Here is a 16,199-nt window from a genome sequence, read left to right on the forward strand (position 1 = left end):
AGTAGAGATGGCATCTTGGAGTGTACACTATATAATTCCACTTCAACTTGTGGGAAATGATTAGAATGGCAGAATCATAATGTGTGCTTTTGTCTCTTCATTACTCAGTTTCTTCATCCCCAAAACAGGCCAGATTATATCATGCCCACTTTACAATATATAATGAATATAAAATATTTGGTTTGTAATAGGTGCTTAAACAAAACAAACCTCCCACCCCCACCCACTGCCCTGAAAAGCTATTCTCTTCCTCAGAGGATAGGCCATCCTAAGTAATTTACATGTCTTGAAGTTGGGTTGGATTGAAACATGCCCTGTAACATATCTCTTTTGATTTAATTCTGTTAACATTAAAAAAAGTGAATCTGTTATAATGATTTCTTTGGGATAGAAAATTCAAATGTTATTTAATGAAGGCAATTTATTGTTTTTTTAAAAAAAATAAACTCCTGCAAGGTGATACTCATTTTTCCCCTTAGGGATTCTTTGATATTCCTGTGGATAACTTATATGCAGAGCCTGCAGTTCTGCAGTGGATTCGGGAGAATATCACCGAGTGGAAGAACTGTATTATTGTTTCACCGGATGCAGGGGGAGCCAAGAGGTAATTCACAGGCAGTGCCATGCAGATTTCTCTTTTTGCAAATTGCTTTCTTTACGTATTGCTCTATGTCCCCTTGCCCCCACACCTTGCTGGGGATCAGAACCCAGGGCTATACACAGGCTACGCAAGTACTCTATCACTGAGCTACACCCCAGTCCCAGGAAATCATGCCTTAAATTACTTAACACTTTATTTTGCGTATGAGCAGTAAGTACACCACAGGCTTCACTTTCAGAGCAGAAACTTATCCTCTTTGTCAACATTTCATCATTCATGAAAGTTAAAAAATACACATACAATATGCATATATTTGTTTTCAGTCAAAAATAGATATATTTTGTTTTTGAATTTATTTTCTGATTATAAAAGTAATGACCTTTATTGAGAAATAAGGCTTTTAATGAACACCATCATCAACTGAACTAGCCCTTCCTGCTATAAACCATGGAAATAGTAGCCTAAATAGAACAAAATTTTTAAAAAGATATCTGTGTACATAGAATACCAACAACCCTGAGGCCAAGAAATAAAGAAGGTGCTAAAAGCTGCATTTCTGGTACCCTAAGGGGAAGAGGCCAGGGTGGCAGCTTGGCGGTGAATGCTCACACTGGGACCTCCATAAAGAAAGGAGCTAGAAGCCAGACCTCTAGCTAGCAGGCTGGGCCTTTGGATAGGGGGAGAATATAGTCCCCCATGAGGACTCAAACAACAAGCCTGTGCCACAGGCAGATGTGCAGTGGAATATCCCCTCTCCCTGAAGTCCAGGAATCCCTGTGCTAAAAAATAGTTAACCTGAAAATGGGTCCCAGGCTGCAGAGCTACTGCAGAGGGAGACTCCCAGTTGCTCAGTGAGCACTCGCTACTGAATGTGAACATGAATGGATTGATGCTTGAGGATCCAAAGTCAGCAATCCAAGAAAACAGTTCTCCCAGACCCAGTATATGTAGACAATAGGGTAGCAGGGGTGATAAAACAATTACAGTGCAATCAAATGAGCAAGATTCAATGAAAACTAAGGAGAAAAAAGAGGGAGCAACCAATGTGGTACTAAAAACCCCCAGCAGAGAAAGTGATGGTGAGTAGCATATATGAAGCTGCAGCATTTTACAGGAAGATTCACGTAGGTAGAGACCCATGAGGGCACAGGGTGTTGAGAATCAAGACTGAGAATTATAAGCAAATGCTGATCTGATACATAGTGTTTACTAGAAGCTGAGGCTGTGGAACTTTGCAGCTGCTGTCTAAGAAGAAAAAAAAAGTGGAATGTGGGAAGAAAAAGAGAAGTGGAATGGAGTTTATTGCCCATATAGGGGCCACCATAAGGTAGAGAGGTAGGAGAGACCTCCACCCACCAGCCCAATAATAAAGCAAGGAGGAGAATACATATGTGTGACTAGTGCTGAGTGGGTATCAAGTCACAGGAGGTTTTTAAAAAGCAGGAGCTTGGGATGTAGCTCTCTGGTAGGGTTCTTGCCTAGCATGCATGAGGCCCTGGGTTCCAGCCCGAACACCCAAAAAAAAAAAAAAGGCAAAGCAAAAGCCTGGCCCTCATTTAGCACCCTCATCCACCTGCAGCCCAGCTGGGGACCTAGAATCACATTTAAAAGCTTAGGAATGGCCCAGGAAGTGGTCACAACACCCGTGCAGGGGAATGTAGGTCCTGATTCTCAGAAGAGCCCCATTTGTTCTGCTCTCAGCTGTCAGTCCAACGGCTGCCTAAGTTCCCAGCTCTGAAGAGGAGGAAGAAATGGGCCATACAGCTGGAGATAGGCCTCTGACAGCTGCAGGAAGTGGCTGTGAACAGGAAGGAGACACAAATATATAAAAGACAGTATAGAGAATTAGCTTGCAAAGACCCCAGAGGGACAGCAATGGAGTGGAAAGCAGCACCATGTTATGTGGCTCGTTATGGTGCATGATGGACACACATATGCCCTCGGCATTGGGGTTCCATAAGAATTTGAGCAACTTTTCAGAGTCATTTTTACTGGAAATGCTTGTAGTTCTCATGGAAACTTACTTAAGTCACTTGGTGGAATCTGCATTCAAATATTGCCAATCTACTGGTTTGGAGTGAGGAAGTAGGCCAAGGGGTTCAGGTGCATAAGATGTCCTTGGTTTGTAATAACAGATCTATTGAGTTATAATTCAAATACCTACAGTTAATCCATGTACAGTTCAGTGCAGTTAGTATATTCACAGATTTGTGCAAACATCACTACTGTCTAATTCCAGAACATTTTCATTGCACCGAAAGTAAACCTTATATCCATTAGCAGATGCTCCTGCCCTTCGCCCCTGGCTAGCACTAATCCACTTTCTTTCTCTATGGAACTGTGTCTTCAGAACTTTTCATATCAATTGATCATAAAATACATGACCCATGTGTTTCATATATTTCTTTTTTTAACCAGAAAATGTAACTTTCTTGGCTAATAAGTATAGATTCCAAAGATTTATATTGCCTTTTCCTTTCCTGTCCCATCCATATTTTATATGGTAAAAAAAAGTCATGATTACTCTGAGTAAAAATTGAAATAGTACAAAAGGTGGACACCTCTCTTTTCTTCTTTAAGCACCACTGTTCTTTCCAATGTCAGAATGATGTTATTCAAACATATATTTCCCCTATTTCTTACACAAATATGTTAACTTGTGCATAGCACTTCTTCACCGTGCTTTTTTAAAAAACATACTTGCTATAGTTTAGCAATAATTCCATAGTTGTGTAACAGGTCTGCTTGATTATTTTTTTTTACATGTAATGCTCTCTTATATGCACACATTATAATTCCTATGGTCAGTCCCCTGTTACCCATGTGCAGGTACTGTAATTGAACACTCCTGAAGCATTATGCTTGCTTTGCCATTTAGTGTCTGGGGCAGGTGGGATACATACCTAGAAGTGGAACTGTCAAATCGGAGGGACCATTGTAGTCTTGATGGACAGTGCTTAAATGTGATCTTTCAAAAAAGATAAGACTCAGAGACATTCCATCAAGTACGGATACCAGTGACTTTGTACTAGCCTTGCTCACACAGTGGATTATCAGACAGTTTTACTTGGCAAATCAGGTGAGCAGGCTGTGCTGTCTTTTGGTGAAGGAAAGTGCTCTTTGTGGCATGGCAGATTCCTGAATGGTCTCATCAGACCTTTTGCCTGTTGCTTTATGGCTGGAGGTCTTGCCTAAGGATTGTCAAGAGTTCTGCATGAATATGAGATCACAGCTTTGTTTCTTGTGTGTGTTGCAAATATTTCCCCAAGTTTTTCATTTCTTTCCCCCTTTTTATTTTTATCCTTTGTGGGACTTTTAAAACCTTCCTGTTCAGTCATATTTATCCTCTCTTCATATTACAGCTTCTGGGTTTATGAAGCATTTGCCCTTCTCTTAAAATTTTTCTTCTATGATTTTGTATATTGGGGGGCTCCCTTTTTCTTTTTTTCTTTTTGGTACTGGGTATTTAACCCAGGGGTACTTCACCACTGAGCCACACACCCACCACTTTTTATTTTTATTTTGAGACAGAGTCTCACCAAGTTGCTTAGAACCTAGCCAAGTAACTGAGGCTGATCTTGAACTTACGGTCTTCCTGTCTCAGCCTCTCAAGTCACTGGGATTCCAAACATGTGCCACCATGCCCAGACTGTTTTTCTTTTTTAATGTTCCATAAAATGTTATTTTTATCTGAAATTTATTTTGGAAAAAAGAATGAAATTAGAATTCAACTCTTTTACCCCCCTCAATCCTACCAGCTGTGTAGTTGTTCCAAAACTATTTATTAAATAACCCACCTTTTCCTATTGTTTTGAAATGTGTTTTTTATATACTAAGTCCCCCTAACTATTCACTAACTCCTACTTTTAAAAAATACAATAGTCTAACCAGAGGAAATGGCCAGGTTTGAGACACCATTTTGTTTAGATCCCTTCAAAACATTCCCACTCATCTACCCGACTCTCTATCCCAGGAGAGGCCAGCTTTGAAATTTTTGCCACCTCCTTTTTCTTTTCCCCAAAGTGTCAGCTATATATCGTGTCATCCTCATATTCTGGAATGAACTGTTCTCCTACGGACAACCTTGCAGGTAACAAGTAATCCATGCAGTAGTCATTATCTGTGACCTCTTTGCATAATGCAAAAAGCATATTTCCCAAGAGAAACTATGTCTATCTGACCAATCAGAACTTGTTGCTTTGGAAAAAATTGAGGCCCAATTCATTCCAGGTAAAACTTAAAATTGCCACAGGAGGTCACTGGTGAGTAGTCTTTGAAGCTTGATGTGGTTGAAGAAACAGACCCACCCCTGTTGAGATAGTAAATATCAACCTAAAAGTGACGTGGGAAGTGAGAGAAACTAAAATCAGATTGACTTTTTTTTTCTAATTATGTGGTCTTTGGACATTATCTATAAAAATTTTTGGAAAATTATGAGAAAACTTAGACTACCTCCCTTCTCTATCAGATAAAAGGAGGAATAATTTGGTGTATCATGTATCTGTCCCTCCTGGGTCTGTCCACCAAAACTGACACACACACCCAGGAAAGAATATAAATAGTGCCAAAAAGAAAACAAAATCTAAGTGTATATTATTTTTGTTCTAGTTCTGTCCACCTAAGATTTCAATGTGATATGTTGTCTTAACCTCATTTATTGGTAATGTGTATTGTGTCTCTACCATATGCCCAGAAAAGAAGAGTTACCTGTAGCTTTTTCAGGAAATAGCGTTATAGCAACCCAGAGGGCTTTTTGCAGGAATGTTTTTGTTTTATCTTCTGCCTTTGACATTACCACTGAGTACCTGATGTTGCTGGAACTCTTCACATAAATATAGATGTCCCATGGCCCCCACTGCCAAGAACCCCATAGTTCAATTTCTTTCTGAGACAGGCTTCTGTGCCTTCCCAGCTGTGTATGTAAACAGGCTGATGAGGACAGGAGTCTCCTGGAAGAAAGGGGAAAGCAAGTTGTGCCTGGATGTCGCAGACTTAGAACTTCAGCCACAAATGGCAGTGCTTCCCAAGCTGTGCTATGAACTAGTACTATACCTGTTCCTTACCAAATAAACAGATAGAACAAAAATTAATGCAAATGTACATTTTGGGTAAAGTGTTCAAGTATCCTTTCTTGAGGAAATTTCTTTCGTGTTTTAAGAAATAAGCTTTCCTTAATTAGAGTTTAAATGGTTTGTCTCTCATAAAATTGGCATGTAGATAGGTAGTATATATTTGAAGGTGATTATGGGGCAAAGATTTTGTCTGCCTTCAAATTAAATTTTTTTTCCTTTCAGTAAAATCCTTAGGCAAGGAAACTGTTGAAAGTTTAGAAACTAAAGCTGTCTGCTAGGGCTGCTATGGTTTTGGTTCCTGCTTAAAAAATGTTTTTTTCCTAGGGGAGGAGAAACTTGGACTTCATCATAGTAATACTTCCTTTTGCTTCCAAAGATATTTGAAAAAATCTGAAATTAGTGTCTTCTCATGACTAACAGTCTATTTTGCTGGAAAGTTTGTTCCCTTTTCTGTTACATGATTACTAATATTTGGATTTATGACTACCATCTTATGCACTTTAAAATTGTTACCTAGTATAGCTTTTGTTTCTTCTCCACAGATTGGACATTATTATTACAGTCTTACATGATCAACATTTATCAACAACTATTCACATATCAATATCTTTGCTCACTTTTCTTCCCTATGACATCTCAATGTATCTGCTATCATTTTTCTTTTACTTAAGTTGCATTCTTTAAGTCGTATATTAGAAATTAATTCTCAGGGTGTATAATTTAACAGAAAATATCTTTATGTTGTCCTTGTTTTCCAAAGACAATTTTGTTGGGTATTGAATCCTAGTTTCACTTCCATGGTGGAAGTTCAGGATTTGGATGTTAGTCTGATTGTTATTCCTTTTTAGGTGACTGGTTTTTATCCTTTGCCTTTTAAGATTCCTTCATCTTCTACAGTTTTATATGATTGCTTGGGGATTCATTGGTTCCATTTATCAGATCAGAGAATTGGTGTCTTCTAATACTTCTGGAAATTTTTCAGTCATTGTCTCTTTAAATATTTTCACTTCTTTGTTCTTTTCTCTCTTTCTAGAACTCCATTTATTTATGTCACCTTCTCACTCTGCTGTTCATGTCTCTTAGCATCTTTTTCATGTATTTTTTTTTCTCTTGTCTCTTGTACTGCCTTACGGACAATGAATTCATCTCCATCTTCTGATTTTGATTCTCATTCTGAATGTTTTTCATCTTTATCTGTTTATTTTTAATTTCAATAAAATTTAAACATAATATTTTCTCAAAATTCTCTTCCATTCTTTCCTGTCTTGATTGGGTATTCTTTTTCATCCTTTTTTCTTATCTAAGATTCTGTTTTATTTCTTTAAAACAAAACAATTGACTTATAGTCCTTTTCAGCTAATTTCAGTGTCTCATTCTTTGTTATTATAATTAGGCGACAGTTGTTTCTGGTGGCTCTCAGTTTTGCTGCATTGGGTGTTTTTGGCTCTGTTCTATAATTCCCTCTCTTTCCTTAGAATTTTATTATTATAATCCTTCTGAGAGGGTGTGCATGTGTTGTTGCCAGCTCCCTTGGAGAACTGCCCCCAATATTCACTTTTAATTAAACTCTCCACTTGAGGGTTTTCATCAGACACATGTAGGAATTTGGACAAGCAACCCTCAGGAGAGCCGGAATGTGGTTTTGAACTCTCTAGAAAGAACTAACCCTCTCTACTCAGCATCGAGTTTGAGACAGGTAAGCATCCTTCTTTTTCCCAGGTGGGCAGCAGATTTATTTTTTATTGCTTATTACCCTGAAAGAAGAGCCTGTGGTATGCCTGTGTAATAGGAGGGTTTCTCGCTATACCCTCAGTCTTGCCTGAGCCCTAGGTTTATTTTCCATCATCTGCCAGGTCCCTGCCAGCAAAACAGAAGCTTAAGATTGTTACAGCTCCTTCGAAACCCTTAGAAGAAGCACTTTGCTGCTTGCCAGCTTCTCAGAGTCACCTACTTGTGCATTGTCTGCCTTTGCTGATGTCTGAGTTGGTGATGTGTTTGTAAAGATAATTCCTTGGATTACTGTGTAATCTGTAGTTAGTTGTAGTTAGTTGTTTCCACTTGGATGGGTAATCAGTCTATCTAGTGTGCCAGAGTGCCATAATGCAACTCCATAATGTCATCTGGAAGTAGAGATGTATGGAGTCCGTTTGGAATAAAGATGGCCTTCCCTTAGGCCTCATTTTCATGTATGTCCCTTGCTTACAATGCCAGATATCCTTGCTTTCAAACGTAGAAAGAAAGCATGAAAGCATGAAAGAGGTCACTGCGTTCTCTGTTCATATTTAGAAAAGGTAACTAGAAACTGTTAAACTACTAGCTGAATAAGTTATATACAATTACATATATTCTGGCAATTATACTCCCAGGTATATGCCCAAAAGAATCAAAGAAAAGAATTCACTGTCCACAGCAACACTGTTCACCATAGGTAAATGGTAGAAACAACCCAGCTGTCCATCAACAGATGAACAAAGAAGTAAAATGTGCTATATCCTCTCAATAGAATCCTATTCAGCCACAAAATCAGTGAAGTACTGATACATGCTGTAACATGGATGAACCATGTAAATGTTATGTTAAGAAAGCCACCAGACAGAAAAGGCCATGTATTGTATTTCTATTTATATAAAAAACCCAGACTAGGTAAATCTATAGAGACAGAAAGATTAGTGCTGGGCATGACCTGGGGAGAGAGGGGTATGGAGAGTGACTGCTTAATGGGTAATGGTGTTTCCTTTCAATATAATGAAATGTTCTGGAACTAGATAGAGGTGATAGTTGTATATCATTGTGAATGCCATTAAATGCCACTTTAAATGGTTAAAAAGATAAATTTATGTGTTTTACTGCAATTTTGAAAACTACTAGCTATTTGAAAGTTCTCAAAAATGAGGAAAGACAGCCCTGGAGTATTTAGTCCCATTTATGCTGCCCTCTCAGTTCCAGAAAGTGGGTCCTCACAGAGAATTGCCCACTCTGCCCATGATCGAGCACACACGGAGCTCCATTACCTGTTGTGGTCTGAGGATGATATGATGATTAGGACCAGTGCTTTGAAAATAATGTCTGGAGGTATACTCCATGCACTGTATCTGAAATTGGGCTGGGGTGGGGCTGTGAATTGATCCCTTGAATATTTTTTCAGCTGAGTTGCATAATGACGATTGTCATTTTAGAAACTACAATAGGAAAATTGTAGTATCACTTTATATCCTTGGCATTGTTTTGAAATTTGTTTCATATTTAAGTGTAATCTTCATGGGCAAATCCAAATTGCCCCATGCTCACCACCTATCCTGGCCTACCCACTTCTTCTCTTGCCACCTCAGCTTCTCCTGAGCCAGTGATTTTGGAGCAGTTGCCTTGGATGTGCAGAGGGACTGGACTCATGATTTACAGAATCATCTTAGGTCTCAAGTAAACAAAACTCATTCTCACAAACCTACATGTTACACAGATAACATTAACCAGTACTTTTGTCCCTGCTGTCTGCTCCCCAAATGGAGCAAATGGTAGTTTCTACATAACTTGCTCTAAATTGTGCCCATGACTTTAAAAATGTACCCCTAAATGCTAACATATTGAATATCAGTTTCTTATCCAGTAGTTTATCTCATGGTCAGGATGCCCTGACATTCATTACCAGCTGTCACAAAGGCAGAGTCTTGTCACCAGCATATTTCTTCCTATGGATTGCTTATTGTGTACCTCAGAGGATGCTGGCTTTACCTGACTCTTTTCATTTTCTTGACTATAGTTTGCTTGCCATGTTCCTAAAATACAATTTAAAAGAAAAGTTTTTTTTTTCTTTTTTGTGGTTCTGGGGTGGAACCCAGGGCCTCATACATCCTAGGCAAGTGCTCTACCACTGAGCTACATTCACTAAAGAACAGATTCCTAAATGGACTGTATTATCATGTTCCTTTGCATCTTTGCACAGGGTCACATCAATTGCAGACAGATTGAATGTGGAATTTGCTTTGATTCACAAAGAGAGGAAGAAAGCAAATGAAGTGGACCGGATGGTTCTGGTGGGAGATGTGAAGGACCGCGTAGCCATTCTCGTGGATGACATGGCTGACACATGTGGTACCATCTGCCATGCTGCTGATAAGTACGTGGGGTGGTTTGGAAAGCATGAGGACATCTCCTTAAGAAAGAAAAAAAAAATCAGTTTTTTTAAAAAATTGAGCCTGTTTTTCCTATTGATGATTGCTTTGCAGTGGAATTTTAGACCAAAGGACATTCTAGGCCCATTTGGTTTTGTAGTTTTTGTTGGGTTTGTTTGTTTGTTTGTTTGGTACTGGGGATTGAACCCAGGGGCACTCTACCACTAAGCTACAACCCCAGCCCTTTTTATTTTGTATTTTTAGAAAGGGTCTCACTAAGTTACTGAGGCTGCTTGCAGTCCTCCTGCCTCAGCCTCCAGAGTTGCTAGGAGTATAGATATATGCCACCATGTCTGGCAAGTTCCATTTGTTTTTCTCTTCCTGGTACGAAAGAAACTGTGGACCTTTTCATATTCTAGTTTAAGCTTTCAGTGTATTTTTAAAAAGGTCAGAGAAGATACTTCCCTGGAAACTGAGCATAGAAGAAAAGACTTTTGGGGCTTCTTCAGTCTCTTGCTTCCTCCACTTTGGCCTTTGCTCCAGCTCTCTTGACAGCATGGCTCTCCAGAGGCTGCAAAGCTGCACAGTCCAATGTGGAGACCATACCAGCCACTCATGGCTGTGGAGCACTTGGAACGTGGCCAGTCTGACTTGAGATGCACTGAGATAGCTCACTGAGTGTTTTGCTAACATATCTTAAAAGATCCTACTCTTGGCTAATAAATATGAGTGAAATTTGTCACATCTTTTCCTTTATGTAACACACGTTTTGCTTCTAACACTGATACTAAGGCAGAATATCTCAAGATGGTTTGTACATACTTATTTTTTTTATCTTCTGTTTTACAGACTACTGTCAGCTGGAGCCACCAAAGTTTATGCTATCCTTACTCATGGGATCTTCTCTGGGCCAGCTATTTCCAGAATCAACAGTGCTTCCTTTGAGGCTGTTGTTGTCACAAACACAATTCCACAAGAGGACAAGATGAAACACTGCTCCAAGATTCAGGTACTCTCCCACAAACAGAATCAAGCAGTGAGGTACCTGCTTCAGATCCATAAAAACTGCACCCAGTCTTCTGGGTGTGACTACTTGCTAGGGCAGGTGCTCACTGAGATTGTAGCTTCTCACCACAGCAGGGTTTCAGTTACCTTAGATCCCTGAGAAAGGCCAGGGCCAGCAGAGATCAATGTCTACTATTTAGAAATAGTAAATGAATAAAATCACAATAGAAAAGTAGCAAAAAAAAAACAGACTGTGGTAAAGTTACACATAGAATTATTGTATGACTAGATAGTTCCACTCTTAGGTATATCCTCCAAATTTGGAAACATGTTCAAATAAAAACTTGCACATGAATGATCATAGGAGCACTATTCACAATAGCTTAAATGTCCATTAGTGGATACAGAGAAAATGTCCATCAGTTGACACCGAGAAAACCATAGTGTGACCTAGTGCTATAATGGAACATTATTCTGATCTAGAAGGAAGGAAATTCTGACACATCTTTTATAATGAATGAATCTCAAAAGCATGTTAACTGAAATAAGAGAGTCACCAAAGCAGGAATATTGTATGTTTCTGCTTATATGAGGTACTTAGAATAGGAAGGAATATGGGTGGAGACAGAAAGTGGAATGGTGGTTACCAGAAAGTGGAGTATGGCAGCTGGGGAGTTAGCATTTAATAGGTACACAGGATTTTTTTGTTGTTTATTTCTTTGTTTTTATTTGTTTGTTTGGTTTTTGATACCAGGGATTGAACCCAAGGGTACTTAGCCACTGAGCTGCATCCCAGCCCTTTTTATATATTTTTTAAAATTTCGAAACAGGATCTCACTAAGTTGCTGAGGGCCTCATTGAATTGCTGAGGCAGGCTTTGAACTTGAAATTCTCCTGCCTCAGCTTCCCAAGCCACTGGGATTATAGGCATGGGCCACTGTACCCAGCCCACAGTTTATTTGGGATGATGAAAAGGTTTTAAAAATAGATAATCGTAATGTTTATACATCATTGGGAATATAATACAATTCTGTTATATACTTAAAGGGTTAAGTGGCAACTTTGGTTATGTACATATTTTAGTATGATCAAAAAGTGAGGGACAGGCCTGGAGTTGTAACTCAGAGGTAGAGCACTTGCCTAGCATGTATGAAGCACTGGGTTTGATTCTCAGCACCACATATAAATAATTGAGTAAAATAAAAGGTCTACCAACATCTTAAAAAATATTTTTTAAAAAAGTGAGGGAGGCCATGGAAAGCAGCAGGCTATATTAAGGATCTTCAGAGCTTTGCTCCTTTGTATCCCTCCTAACTAGGTACACACAGGCCACTGGAAGCTGGTGGTAGTCACTGACACCAACTGACCTGGAATCAATCTAAAGGTTTTTAGTCCCCATTTCGCCTCTGTGTTTCTGTGAAACTCGGCAAGTCCTTTAATTCCTCAGAACCTGAGTTTCCATCAGTACAGTGTGTAGGTGGGTCCATTGTAGAGAAAAAGAGTTCATTTGGCACAAGGAGATAAGTTTGAAAATGGTCAAAATACTGATTGCTTATATTTATATATTTATATATTTTGGCAGAGGTTGGGGGGCAGTACCGGGGATTGAACTCAGTGGCACTCTACCACTGAGCCAAATCCCCAGCCATTTTTTTGTATTATATTTAGAGACAGGGTCTCACTGAGTTGCTTAGTGCCTCACTATGTTGCTGAGGCTGGCTTTGAACTCTGGATCATCCTGCCTCAGCCTCCTGAGTCACTGGGATTACAGCCGTGTGCCACTGTGCCTGGCTGGTTGCTTTTATTTTAAGGTGTCATTAACAGTATAGCTGAGAAATTGGAAAACTGTGACCCACAGGCCAAATCCAGCCCATCACCTGTTTTCATAATGAAGTTTTATTGATGCACAGCCACACCCATTCATTCATACATTGCCTATGGTCACTTTCATACTACAATGGCGGTAGATCATCTGGACTGTAAGGCCAAAAATATTAACTCTGGTCCATTATATAAAATGTAATTTGCTGACCCCAGGGTTAGATGATCACAGCTGTGCTCTGAAATGGCACACAGAGAGAAAGAAAAAGCTTGCACCACCCTTTTCTGAAAGAAGAAAAAAAAAAAAAAACTCCCACTGATTATTCAGTAAAATGAATTTAAAAAAAACAAATGTAACTCCACATCTCATACAAGCACAAGAATGGGATCCTAATTAGAATAAATTATATTCCATGTATGTATAATATGTCAAAATGCACTCTGCTGTCATATCTAAAAAGAACAAATTTTTAAAAAATCATAAAACCAACAACAAATTCCCAAGAAAAGGATATTAACAGCAGCCCTGGAGAGCCTTTGAATGTCTGCACTGAAAATCTTCCTTCCAGGTTTGGTTTAGCAGGTTGTAATGTGAAGAGAGACCCCAAAGCTATCTGCTTTCCCCAAAGAAATGGGTTTAGAAGCTTTTGACAGTAACACATTGTGCATACTAGAGAAATCATTTCTAGGCTTTGGATTTTCATTTTTTAAAGAACTATAACTCCTCTCTTTCTGTTTTCTCTTTGGCGTTCAGGTGATTGACATTTCAATGATCCTGGCCGAGGCAATCCGAAGAACACACAATGGGGAATCCGTGTCTTATTTGTTCAGCCATGTGCCGCTGTAAATGCAAACTGAGAAGTGTCGAGCAGGCCTCCTCAGACTTCTCACTTGATTTATTTGCTTTTTAGCATTAGGACTAAGCAATGATAGGCTATTCACTGGCAAAAGCATCAGATCTTTGTATACTCTGAGATTCATTGTTTCCCCTTGTGAAGCCCGAGACTATTTCTTTCTGGTTTATTGGGGGAAAGGTGGTGGTTATTTGGTCTTTAAGTGAACCATCTTAAATGAATAATGTTTTTTATCATCCTGACTTGTTCTGATAGGTGATCTTTTCCTTTGTTCTTTTAGTATTTTGAGGCAACAACTTTCAAGTATAAGATTCCATTGTGGAAATACATCTTTTATATATTTTGAGGTTGCCAAAGGTGACTTCACATTAAAGCCTACTGTGTAAATATATAATGCCTATGGACATTTGGGTAAAACCCTGTATAGCCCTTTACTTTGGAATAAATCTTAGAAAATTTATAATACCAAGAATTTTAAATTTTTCTCTTTTTTTTTCCTTTTTTAAAAATGGTATCTGGGTTTTAAATAAACCATCTTAACTGTGCCTAATTTGGACCAAATTTTATTTAGCTAAAGATGACCACTGACATGTTAATTTTTGGTAGACATTAGACATTTCAAAGGCAATATAGTTCTGTATCATTTTTATTCCCACTTTTAAGTTATGTTATAACTATCACTGGAAATGTCATATCCTAAAACTTCAGATTTACATTCTACAATCATTCTAATTTATAAACCATTTTGAGTTGTGGTTTCTGAGCTCAGGGTCATATTTACACTCTCCTCTGTCCACCCTAGATGGATAATTCTTTGGGATGTACCTTGTGTCCCTGTCATCATGTTCCTTTACCCCATATTTTTTATCTATAGCTTTTACTTAGTATTTTTCCAGTAATTTCACTTTAGGATTTCTACCAAAATCAAAGACTCTCTTAAATCCCCTCAAATTTACTAAGGTGATCATTTTATATATTGCTTTTGACATATATAAAAGTGGATTTTTTATGAGTGCTGTCAAATGCTTATTTTGAACATTATCTCATGAGCTTTGATTAAATATTCTTTTGCCCTTTATAATTGGAAATAGTAGGTCTCTGGCAAACAAGTACCTTAACTAAAGCTGTTACACCAAAAAAAACGTGTGTAGGAGAGGCCTATGGAAAGTAAACATAAGTTGCTCCATTAGGATAATGTTCAAAAAGTGGCTCAAAAGTGATTGTGAAGGGAAAATACACTGAAGATTGCATTCTCCATAAATGGCCCTTAATAACATCCTCATAAGTGAAGTGCCTTGCTGTCTCTGAATTTATTATATGCAATTTTGGTGGACAACCAACCAAATTCTTCAGTCCCCAAAGAACAGGATTCTCATGCATAGACGAAGCCTAGGAATGAGAAAAAAAAATCCCCTCTGCTGAATCTTTTCTTTTTTGTCCTTTGTTTTTTTGGAACTGGGGATTAAAACCCCCTCTACTGAATCTTAAAACTGATAGAAAATAAATGTTCTGATCAAAATTCTGCGGGTGGAAAAATCAAATCTAAGTCATTAACAAACTTGACCAGCTGTCTTTAGGGTTTCAAACTTCAAGACAGCAGAAGTTGAAGTTAGAAAATAAAACTTAAGTTGTTACCGAAACTAGCATTTTGTTATATTTTAAAGTGGTTTTTGCAAAAGAATTTTGGAGCCTGGTAAAAATTCAGCTCTGCAGTGCAGATTGACTGTGTCTAGAAAGAGTTGACTGGAGATGTATAAAGAACCTATATTGATGCTTTATGATTTCCCTTTTTGATAAATGTATGACATCTGTATTTTTTGGAATTTCTATGCTTGTACGAAATGAAGACAATTGTAAACGTTTATGTAGACAGTTTGACATGCAAGTATGCAAGTTCAGGTGTGTTGACTAAAGCCAGTTAATTTAAAGGTAACCATTTTATCTGAGAAACTGAAAGTTTAAGAATGTATAGAACTAGTTTTCTAATAATGATTTCCAGATTTTAAAAAATGGTTACTATCATTATTAAGCCCCACTTGTACAATTCAAAATACTCCTGAATGCATTTATGAACTAATTAGACTGAACTTACCTTACACTGTGGAAATGCAGGCTTTAGCTATTCAGTGGTTTTCAGTCACCGGAGGTGATGAAAAGTGCCTCGTGAATAGCTTAATCCCCAGAACTTTCTTGTTCCTTGCTGTTCATGGTGTGCAGACTTAATAAGTGAGGCCATCAAATGTATCAGTCTTGTCCAACTCTACTGAATAGGGGTAAACTTCACATATATCTAGCCAAAAAGGGGAGCCACCAAAATATGAATATGCCAAAGTTGTTTAGCCTCCAATTTAAATTATACTAGTCAACTTATAGATATTCACATGATAACTATCCTTTATTAGATATGATGTCAACTAGATTCAGGAATGTATCATTGCAGTGCTTGCATTGGTTAGAATCTAGGATTTTAAGATCCTACAGTGTACTAAAACATTTCAATAAAATCCTGCTGACTACTTTGTTTCAGTTTGCATCATCATTTTGGTGGAGTTTTGTGTTAATGCAGTACCTGAAAGTGTTTGCTGCTTTACAAGTATAGCCCAGATTACAAAAAGAAAAGTCAGAAGTTAGTCGAAGTCAGTTCTTCTTCATTTTGAAGGATTTTCTTTGTGAAGGACTTCCTAGCAATCTCCTTACCCTAACGTGTAACAGGTATGCCACATAAGGCACCTAAATT

General features: G+C 38.2%; 1 protein-coding gene across 1 annotated transcript in view; it reads left to right on the plus strand.

The window, feature by feature from the left end:
• The window catches only part of Prps2 (phosphoribosyl pyrophosphate synthetase 2), a 28,945-nt gene extending 12,975 nt beyond the window's left edge, over nt 1-15,970 (plus strand). The window contains exons 4-7 of the mRNA XM_047536710.1: nt 480-604; nt 9,614-9,787; nt 10,632-10,791; nt 13,363-15,970. Of these exons, the coding sequence (XP_047392666.1) occupies nt 480-604; nt 9,614-9,787; nt 10,632-10,791; nt 13,363-13,455 (552 nt within the window). The 3' untranslated portion in view covers nt 13,456-15,970. The remainder of the gene's footprint in view (nt 1-479; nt 605-9,613; nt 9,788-10,631; nt 10,792-13,362) is intronic.
• Nucleotides 15,971-16,199: the final 229 nt, after the last annotated feature.

This window comes from Sciurus carolinensis, chromosome X (assembly GCF_902686445.1).
Source record: "Sciurus carolinensis chromosome X, mSciCar1.2, whole genome shotgun sequence".
In the NCBI taxonomy this organism is placed as follows: domain Eukaryota; kingdom Metazoa; phylum Chordata; class Mammalia; order Rodentia; family Sciuridae; genus Sciurus; species Sciurus carolinensis.